This window comes from Cornus florida, unplaced genomic scaffold (assembly GCF_030987335.1).
Source record: "Cornus florida cultivar Cherokee Brave unplaced genomic scaffold, ASM3098733v1 CherokeeBrave_3.0.0_Hap2_Chr11, whole genome shotgun sequence".
Classification (NCBI taxonomy): Eukaryota; Viridiplantae; Streptophyta; class Magnoliopsida; order Cornales; family Cornaceae; genus Cornus; species Cornus florida.
The window spans coordinates 43402585-43414132 of record NW_026775581.1 but is presented as its reverse complement, the minus strand read 5'-3'; the positions used below and the strand labels follow the sequence as shown (position 1 = coordinate 43414132).

Below are 11548 nucleotides of genomic sequence, written 5' to 3'. Positions count from 1 at the left end.
CTCAAATATAAATACTAATTAAAGTATATCACTGGTTGAGATTGTAAGACATCTTAATAACTATGATTAATTTCACACTTTTAATTCATGATAGGATCACTGAAAAACAATTAATTAGGTAGTTGAGATATACCCTAAGTCAAATATTGCATAAATCGAGGTAGCTAACTAAATTGAAGGTGTAAGAATGATGCAATCTGGATGTAGGATATTATAGACTTCAAATCTAATAGTGGATATGTCTTTAATATTAAAGGTGTAGTTGTATGTTCTGTAATACTCCTAATTTTCTGAGCATTTAATTTATTATTTTAATTGTTTATTTGGCTAATTGTTGATTATTTGATTTAAATGGCTATTTGATTAATTTATTTGATTAGGTTATTTTAAATTATTTTATGTACTTTACTTGTCATTACTTGTTTATGTGAAGTTTGCTTGTTTAATTAATTGGTTTATTTTTTTTTTATTAATCATAGTTTGGACTTGGAGATATTTGACCCAAAGAAATGGGTTTGGGCTTGATGATACGGACTCTACAATCTAACATGGACTCTAGTAGACATGGGAGTCAGGGAGTTGGATAAACTACAATTAATAAAGCGATATGAATAAAGAGTAGTTCTCCAATCCGTATTGAACAAATAAGGATAAATTAATTCCCTTATTAAATACTACAACCTACCCCATAAAAAGGGTAGTTAGCCAATTCAAAATGTATGCAAAATGTAATGATCCGGTCATTTTCTTTCCTTTCATTTTCTTAGAATTTTACGGATATTTTTTTTCCGTTGTCTTTTCTTTTCTGTGTTTCGTTTTTCGTCACTTGATATCGTCTCGAGTGCTCTGGAATGATTTCCGAGACTCTTTTCCTTGGATTGACAACTTCCTTTGAGGATCGAGTCATTTCCATATTTTTATTTTTCCGGATACTATTCACTTTTCGTCTTTTTCTCATTTATCATTTTTCCTTGCACAACCTCACTTTTTGTGTTCGGATTTGATTCCGATTTTGCATGCATCCATGATATTTAAATTCCATACCATGTGTATTTTTACTTTCTTAGAAAAGTCTGTTAAGTGTTTACTTTTCTTGTAAACGGTATGGATACATAACCTTTTTATAATATTCTTAATTTGTGAGGTTTTAGTGTAATTAAATAAAATAATTATTTTTCATCTTGGAGACCATTTTGCAATTTAATTTAGAAAATATTTTAGAAAATGATTTTTTTGCAATTTTAGGAAAATGTGACAAGTGTCACATTCTCATGGTGCCACTTGTTGGCATTAGGGTGGAGTGACTTGGATGCATCATCTTGTGACATTTGGAGGGTGGAGATTCACCCACTTGTTGGCCTAGGATTGGTGCACTTGTTAGCTTAGATGGTTGACAAGTGTAGGCTTGAGATTAAGCCGAGGAAGGAACACTGGATTTGTGACAAGTGTAGGTTCACAATTAAGTCTTGCAATTATTTTTGGGCTACTTTGAGATTATGGTTTTAAAGAAGGGTTTCTTGTACAATTGACCAAGCTTGTGTGTGTTGACCAAAGTGTAAGATCACATAATGAGTGGAGGATTTCTATTTCCTCTACTCACACTTCATTTCATTGTTTCATTATCTTCCTCACTAAAAACATTAGCCTCCATGGATGAAGCTTAAAGCCTTAAGCTTTGACTTTGATTTTTGAAAGCCTTCCATTGATTTCCAAACTTAACCTTATGATATTTTTTGTTCCCCTCATCTTCCTCTTTATAACTCTTGAAAGGTTTATTATTTTGTGTTGATTTGCCTTGGATTCAAGAGGAACAATCCTCTTGTGAGGTAGGGGATGTTATAATTTATTACCTAAGGGTATTCCTTACTTTTGTAGTGATATATAAGTTGTATGCATGTCTTTTGTTAATTTGAGAAATTAATGATTTGTCGTAATTTGCATATAACTCATTTTAGACTTGGTATATGGCATGGCCATGGCATGATCTTTATTATATATTAAATTGGAATGATTTAAATGAGTTTTCAAATCTAGAGATTTAATGAATTTAATTTGATTTAAATTCTAGTTAATTGTGTTTTGCTTGTATTCCATTTTTGACTTGATATATGGTATGACCATGACTTAGTGCTTGACATATATTAATTTGAGATCATTTGAACAACTTTTGAAATCTAGAGATTTAATTAATTTAAATTAATTAAATTCTATTTGATGATATCTTGCTCATTTTACACTTTTGATTTGATATATGTAATGAGTATGCTATGTTGTTTAACATATATTAATTAGATGTTATTTGAATTTGATTTGAAATTTAGAGAATTTAATTATTTTGTTTAATTAAATTCTATTTAGTGGCTCCATGGATCTATTTGTGTTTTAGAAGTTGTTTCTATATTCAAATCATGGACTTGGACTTATTGTGTATTCACTTGGTTGTGTTTTGAGTATTTGATATCATTGTTGTTATATTTATATTCATAAGAACATGTTTTTTTTTATGGAATATATTGTTGCCTTGTGTAATGAATTGCACACTTTGTAATTGATATTATGTGTGCCATTTTAGAATTGAAACTCTAAGGCATGAATTGTGTGGTTTCAACCTACTTGTGCATGGAAGGTGATATATATGTCTTAATATTGTATATAAGTTTTGAACTTGATATATTTTGGATTCTCTTGGGACATTGTTACAAGTGACATGGTTAGAGTTCGACTCTAGTGCAGGAGGTATGAGTTCTCCCCATTTATAGTGCGCATTAAGGTGGTCTTCCTAGCGGGTTAATGCCCGGAATAACCATTTAGGTCTTGGCTTTATCCAAGGCATGATGTCCAAATCTTCCACTATTTGATTTCGCATTCAATTCCAAGTTGACAATCATGTTTAATTGTGACTTGTGGTTTGGGTTATTGACGATTTTGATGTTATTAAGTACATCTATGTTGTATGATTTTAATGAAACATTGTAAAAATTTGATGTTGTTAAGTACATCTATGCTAAATTGTTATATTTAGTTGTTTTCGCACTTTAGATTTTAAGTTGATAACTTTGAAAATTTATATCTTGTTGCTTTGTATAGTATGCCCTTATGTTGTTTGGGATTGCTTACATGATGTGATTTATGCTAGAAATGTTTTAAGGTAGTTTAGGATGCTCCCTGAGTTTAACCTTTGACATAGACGTTAGGTGGCATGACCCTTTTGAATTGTTTCAAGTCAATGTAAAAATTTATAAGAAATCGAGTCATGCATGCTCATTCTCTATGAGTAAACTTGTTTACTCAACCCGAAGTTACTGGGGGGCTGTTTCAGGTACGAAGACTTGGTTCGTGATGTTCATCATTGCTTGGATGATTGTATACTTGAAGGTTTTAAATCTTGTAAAGGTTGGCTTGAAACGCCACTTGTAGCCTTATATGTCAAAATATGTATATTTGATTCCATATATGTAATGTGTACATGAATACACTATTTACAATGTATTTGACATGTATGAGATGAGGCCGAAGGCCAATGACATATAATTTGTATCCTATGTAATTTTTGACTTCATAGAATATTATGAAAATATTAAAAAATATTGAGTTATTGCTTCACCATGTTTGCATCGGGTGTGGGAATTCTATTTTGATTCTTCCATAGGGTCTCTTTAACCATGTATGAAGTGTGACCAAGGGCCAAATGGTATTTTGAAACCATTTCATAATTTTGAATTCCGAGTTTTCATTCCAAGTTCCACTTTTGTTATTTTGGCCATTGGGGGATCGAATTTTGTATCGGCGATATTTTTAAGCCATGGATCATTGTAGCACATCTTACTAGGTAAGTTACGTTTGCGTGCATGGTCGTTTCTGGGCAAAACCTCATCCTTTGTGATTTGAGCCTTCTATGGACTCATTTTGCGTTTTTATTGCATAATCTGATCTAGGGACATTCTTGACTTTTTACTATATTTTTATTTTCTTCTTTCAACATGGTTGAATAGAAAACATGATTTTAGGGGGGGTTTCTTCTTGGTGTTTTTCCAGAAAATGTCGTCTTGGTATCGGAAACCCATTGCAAAGTTTAGCTTTCAGTTTTGCATTTAGCAGATTTTTGGACCCTCATGACCTGATTTCATGGAGGGGCAGTTTGGGCATCTTACATTGAGTTTTTTTCAATTTCTTTTGAGTGGTCATGTAGAAAACTTGATTTTGAGGGGGGTTTCTTCTTTGTGTTTTTCTAGAAAATGTCATCTTGGCCCTCAAAATTCCAATTTTTTCCGAAAAACCCTTGCTGCCAGGTTTCCTTGATGACCCTTCTGTTTTTTGCTTCGTAACTGGTTAGAAGGGGTCTCCTAACAGGTTAGATGTGCTTGGGCAGTGTTATGGTCATGATTTTTGGCCTCCTAATCAGTTAGGAAGGTGTGGTAACCGGTTAGATGTTCTAGGGTTGGCTCCTTTTGACCTTTTTGCCCCTTCTTCTTCCGTTAGTCATATCTTCTTCATCCGGACTCCGAATCAAGTGATTCTTGAGTCTAAGTTTACTAGTTTTTTGTTGTCTTTCCAATGGTGTGCTTGGTAGTACCCAATTTCATGTTGGAAATGACCATTTTTTCCCTAGGTTCATTCTTGTCCTTTTTTGAAACGCCGCTTCTGCATTTATTTCTTTTGGGTTCCGTGACATCGTTGACGGTCACATTGGTGTCTTAGAGACGTGTTGTATCTCTAGAGACTGTTATTTCATCTTTTGCTTCCGTATTCTAGATCCAGTTTGGGTCATTACAGGACACACTGGGTTGAAAAATCCAGAGTCGTTACACAAAATATCCCTAACAGAGTCCAATCATCTTCTTGGTCATGTACTAACTTGGCCGTCAGAGACTTTTAGGTCGGTACCTCACCGGTACCTTTCTAATAACTTTTTCTTTTCTCTACAGGTTACGACGTCGTTTTGGGTTATGATATAATCTTGCATCATTAGTTGGCACCGTCTGTGGGAAACCATATTAGTTTCCTAGAAAAATAATGGTTCAGTTATGATCCGGAGTCCAACTCAGAGAAGGAAGCTAGCACCCCTCGCACCTAGACAGTAGAAGCCATCATCAACAACATGACGGGAATTAGTCACAGCATGGTGATAGCAGCCAACATTAACAGCATCAAGGTGCAAATCAATCACAGCATGGTGATGACAGTAGCCGTTAACAACATGACGATGAGAATCAGTCACGTCACAACGATGGTCATCAATCACATCATGACGATGATCAACCTTATCGCAGGATTGACCGACCTCGCGCTAGTCAGTCTCGCGCTAAAGAAGATCAGTCTGAGCATGCATCCTGTTAAGTAAACGATGGGAAGATTGTCGCGTTAGAGCAACAGATTCAAAACCTTACTCAAGGTATGAATCAGTTGGTCCAGCAAAATGCGACAATCATACAACACCTAGCCATCCCTGAAGGTAACGATGACAGCGACAGAGTAAAACATAGTCAAGCAGGAGGTCGACAGAGAGACCTACGCACTTCCATGCCTCATTCTCTGTATATGTTTGATATCGGAGAATGCACTGAAGCAACTTACGTCGATCAATAAACTAGAATCTCAAATCGAAAGTGGAAGGAATGGCCTAAGTGTGATACCCTTTGGATCTGAGACACGGGTTGATCAGGCCCAGGCCCAAACCCGAGGGAATATCAAATAATTAATATTTTATAATGAACACGGAATACAAAATAAATTAAGAAATGAAATTAAAGCTGGAAGGAACTAAAAATAGAATCTGTAAAATATTATAATTATTAAAATCCATCAAACCCAAACTCCAAAACTCCATCAGTTTACAACTTGGGAATCCATCTCTAGTGGACCCCTATTAAACATCCAAACAGAAGATAGAACAACTGTAATAAACGTCCAGAACTAAAACTATAGAGAGAGCCCTACATCGTCGGAAGAGTGAATAGAGACCTCTGCACAGCACGAACACGTCTAAGCCTGGAACTGTCGTGTACCTGAAAAATAGAAGTGGGTCAGGCCCACGCGCAAGTTCTATACTACTACAATCCAAACAGAGGCCTGATACGCATGTACATCCTAAACAATTCAACAATAGCTAATAGGCCGTAAATATATATATAGTCACACTAAAGGACTCTTACTGGACTACAGGCCGGTCTCAACCTGAATAGAGGTAACATGCTAAAACGCACACGAAGTGGGCATATGTACCTATACCTAAACAGGGTACACCTCCAACCATCATAGCCAGCTACACATCCCGATGCATATACGCTTCCAAGCCATCGGTCCTGAGGCTCAAGCTCATACCGAGGCACCATAACAGTACATATATAAAATCCATCCAAAATCCCTGGTATTGCCGCTCAACAAGTAGTTGCCATGACAATACAAATCCACGGGATTTAACTTTTAGTTAATCCCATCCTTATTCCAAGTAGGTGGGTAATGGTATTGTTTTAAAAACCAAACCCATCCTTAGTATGCCACCGTCCCATACCGGTGCCTACTTTCCAATCCTCCAGTAGTTAATAATACCAATAAATCAAGTATATATTAACTAAATTCCAACATTCAGCATTCAATGTTAGCAGTGATAAAATAAGCATTGATAAACAGGGTCACAACAACAACATATACATGCCCAATTTAAGTTGTTCCCTTTAGTCTGATATAAAGACAAAATTAATTAAAACTTCCATTTAACACCTTACAAATGACATACAGATATGTAGGGTATGTATCACAAAATCCTAACCTCCACAATTGATACTAACTGTGATAATGTAAGCATCAAAACAACATTCACAGTATGTATGTAGACATAATCAAATTATAGTGTTCCACAAAACCGATCTAGTGTTAAACTCAAATCCTCCTAGTATTTAAGTTCCAACAGTTGCTATTACAGAAGTTAAGATAGCTATCATCTAAACCCATCCTTCCAATAATTTATACTAGCAGTGGAAAGGAAAAACGTGAACCACAGAACCACAATGCATCCACAAACATGCTTAGTCTAGGTTGAACAAGCATACAACACTACTGTAACTACCAGTTTCATAGCAAAACAGATATCATTTTAGTTTGGTTTAATCTTCATTAATCCTGAAATCATTTAAGAGTGCAAAGAGTATGAAGCCTAAGGGAAAGAGTAAAGATAGAATCTTGCCTCAGAAACTTTTGTTCAAAGTTTCAACGTCGTCTTCTTAAAAAAATCCCGGCGAGTTCCAAAACCCGGTTACTGTTTACGGGTACGAAACACTATTCTCGAACTCAAAATCTGATCTCCACCGTTCAGATTGTGAGACACTAAGTCATGAACCTATCCTCCAAATTTCAGCTCGATCGGACCACGGACGAAGCGGAATCGGATGTTTGATGAAATCTGGGCAGAATGGAAAAAAAACTTGTGCGACCCAGTTACTGTTCATGAGTACGAATCACTGTTCCCAAGGTTAAACTCTGATCTACACCGTTCAGATTGTGCGTCACTGAGTCATGAACCTCTCCTCTAAAATTCAGCTCGATCGGACCATAGACGAAGCGGGATCGGATGTTTGATGAAATCTGGGTAGAATGGAAAAAACCTGTGCGACCCAGTTACTGTTCACGAGTACGAATCACTGTTCCCAAGGTCAAACTCTGATCTCCACCGTTCAGATTGTGCGTCACTGAGTCCTGAACCTTTCCTCCAAAATTCAACTCGATCGGCCACAGATGAAGCGGGATCGGAGCTTTGATCAAACCTTGGTAGAATGTGAAAAACTGCGTTTTTCCTTCTCCACTTCCACAAAACGTGTGCTTTGTTTAAAAAAACCCTACACAGACGTCTACCTTATACTTTTAGAGTTTTCCTAAACCCTGGGTTCATTTAAGTCCAACTCACAATCCTAACCGGCCCATCCAATTAACGTAGAAACCTACGACGGCTATAAAATAAAACCCAAATTTATACTGGAATTAAAACCCTAGTTGGATGTATTTACCTAATTACCCTATTCACCATTAAATACTTAACAAATAATCTAATTGAACAAAATAATAATTAGTAAACCCAATTAAACTAAATAAGACACACATAAAATAAGACACACATAGAATAATTAAACCAATTACACTTAAACCATTAATGCCAATTAAATAATTAAAACACTAACAAGTAATTCCAATCAAATAACTAAATCAATTACACTTAAACTATTAATGCCAATTAAATAATTAAAACATTAACAAGTAATTCCAATCAAATAACTAAAAATAAATATCATTTAAATAAATTAAATCACCACAAAAGAAAACAATTAAGCACCTAATTTAAAAAATAATGACACATAATCAAATAAAATGCACTTAAATAATAAATTAAATACCATTAAATACCAGGAATATCCTTTTTAAAATTAGCGGTATTACACTAAGCCCTAAAAGAAAAGGGTCCCAACACAATTGATTACCTTGTTCAAAAGTCGAATCTACCTTTTAGTCCTTAGATCATGGCCCTCCCATTACCAACAAAATTCAAGATGCCACATCTTAACAGTTTCGACGAAACTTGCGACCCCCTCGACCACTTAGAAACTTTCAAGTCCCTCATGAACTTGTAAGCCATTCAAGATGAGATTGTATGCACTCAAAGGGTTAGCCCGGGTTTCGTTTAATAAATTGAATCCAGGATTTATCAACGACTTTGATGAACTCAGTAAATAGTTCATAAGGCATTTTATTACAGGGAAGAGACATCAAAAGCCAGTTACTTATTTGTTGAATGTTAAGCAAGACAAATGGGAGTTATTGCGTGATTATATTGGTCGCTTTAATACGAAGATGTTGCAGGTTGACGAGGTAGATGATAAGGTTGCCCTTACAACTTTTATGGGAGGGTTATAATCCTCCAAGTTCCTATTTTCCTTGTTAAAAGACCTACCAAACAGTATAGCAGAGTTATTAATAAAGGCCCAGAAGCATATGAATGCTGAAGATGCCATGAATTCATGAAAAGGCAAAAGAGTTGACGATAAGAAAGGAGACAAGAAAAGGCTAGCCGCTAGCTCCAAAGACGAGAGAGACACCAAGTTTAGAAAGCCTGCCAATGATAGGCCCCCTAGAGTACCCAGGGGGCAAGATAGCTACACTAACTTCACTCCCTTGAACACCCTGATTAGCCAGATCCTCTTGCAGATCCAAGATGACCACTCCTTGAAATGGCCCCCCAAGTTAAAATCAGATCCAACAAGGAGATCTAGGGCCAAGTATTACCGGTTCCATAGAGATCATGGGCACAATACCGATGATTGCTTAGACTTGAAGAACCAGATAAAAAGCCTAATTCGACGTGGGCAGTTGCACAGATATGCCACTGACCGTGAAAAAGGTGCAACTCAACCAACTCGTGAAAATAGAGAGAACAACCCTCCTGGCCACTCATTGGGAGAAATAAAGGTGATTTCAGGAGGATTTGCGTGTGGGGAGAATTAAACTCGACGCGAAAAGCCTATATCATGAGAATCCAGAGCTCAGTAGGAGTCAATGAAGTTGAGATTCATGAACCCCAGTGGAGTCTCCTAGAGTGGAAGGTTATGACATTACCTTTTCAAAACAGGATGCTAGGGGAATCCAGCAGCCACATGACGATCCTTTAGTAGTGACGATAGTCGTAACCAACTATACAATCCATTGCATACTAATAGACAATGGTAGTTCTGCTGACTTGTTATTTATTAAGGCATTTGACAAGATGTGTATTGGCAGGGAAATGTTAAGACCAATGAAGTCCCCCCTTATTGGTTTTTTTGGAGAAAAGGTATTCCCTTTAGGTGTAATCACACTACCATTGATAGCCAAGACCAGTCCGAAACAAGTAACTGTGATGGTAGAATTTCTGGTAGTGGACTGTCCATCTACGTATAATATAATCTTGGGGAGAATGACCTTGAATGCAATAAGAGCCGTCACTTCTATGTACCACCTGTTGATGCAGTTCTTTACAGAACAAAGCATTGGTGAGTTAAGAGGTGACCAAGCAATAGTAAGGAAGTGTTACACTGTAGCTTTAAGAACAAAAAGTTGCAGGAAGCGTTGGCCATTGAGAAACCAGAAGGGGAACTAAGAAGGAACCCATTCAAAGGACAGAACTAGTGGAGGACCTCATTGAGATCGATTTGGATTAACAAAGAGCCAAAAAAAAAAAAAAGATACGCATAGGGTCACTACTCAACCTATTCATCTAAGATTCACTCGTTCAACTTATCAGACACGACAAAGATGTGTTTGCATGGATATATGACAATATACCTGGCGTCGACCCCTCCATTGTGTAGCATCGACTCAATGTGGATTCATCTTTCAAACCAGTCAGACAATAAAAAGCGGGTACTTGCTCCAGAGAGGAACTGTGCTATATTAGAGGAGGTCAAGAAGCTCCTGAAGGCTGACTTTATCCGGGAGGTATAATACAACCATTGGCTGTCAAATGTGGTCCTGGTCAGGAAGGCAAATGGCAAGTAGAGGCTTTGTGTTGATTTCACAGATCTAAATAAGGCTTCCCCAAAGGATAATTTTCCTTTGCCGAGGATCGATATGTTGGTTGAAGGAACAACATGATATGAGTTACTGAGCTTCATGGATGCTTACTCCGGATACAACCAGATCCCTATGTATGCTCCTGATAGTGAAAAAACTTCTTTTATCACCGGTAGAGGTCTATACTATTACAAAGTGATACTATTCGGGTTAAAGAATGCCGGCGCCACCTATCAGAACTAGTCAACACAATGTTCAAGCAACAAATAAGGAAAAACATGGAAGTGTATGTGGATGACATATTGGTAAAGAGCCTGAAGGTTGAAGACCACAGAGCCGATTTACAAGAGTCTTTTGATGTGTTTAAGGCCCATAATATGCGCTTAAATCCAAGCAAGTGCGCCTTTGGAGTATTCTCGGGAAAATTTCTGGGGTATATGGTAAGCCAAAGGGGAATCGAAGTAAACCTTGAGAAGATTCAGGCAATACTGGATATGAAATCACCTAAATCAACCAAAGAGGTTCAGAGGCTAGCAAGAAAGGTGGCAGCTTTGAATAGGTTAATCTCTCGAGCCACTGACAAGTGTCTTCCTTTCTTTAAGATACTAAAGAAAGCCTTCGAGTGGACCTCAGAGTGCAAGCAGGCATTCATTGGGCTCAAAGACTATCTTAGTTCACCACCATTGTTGTCCCAAGCAATTTTTGGAGATGAATTGTACCTTTACCTAGCGGTTTCCCCTGTAGCGGTAAGGTCAGCATTGGTCAGGAAGATAATGGTATTCAAAAACTGGTATATTATACTAGCTAAGTACTTCGGGGAGTAGAAGAGTGATACCTGGTGATAGAGAAACTAGCGTTTGCACTAGTTGTGGTAGCAAGGAAACTCAGACCATACTTCCAGGCACACACCATAATGGTGCTGACAGACCAACCACTAAGGCAGGTCCTCTACAAGCGAGAGACATCAGGACACCTCATGAAGTGGTCAATAGAGCTCGGTGAGTTCGACATCCAA

General features: G+C 37.1%; 1 protein-coding gene across 1 annotated transcript; it reads left to right on the top strand.

The window, feature by feature from the left end:
* The first annotated feature begins 5098 nt into the window (after positions 1 to 5098).
* Positions 5099 to 10120, top strand: LOC132281003 (uncharacterized). The gene is made up of 3 exons (XM_059782745.1): positions 5099 to 5315; positions 9014 to 9453; positions 9614 to 10120. The coding sequence occupies exons 1-3, from the start codon at positions 5099 to 5101 to the stop codon at positions 10118 to 10120; spliced, it is 1164 nt and encodes a 387-aa protein (XP_059638728.1).
* The last annotated feature ends 1428 nt before the right edge of the window (positions 10121 to 11548 follow it).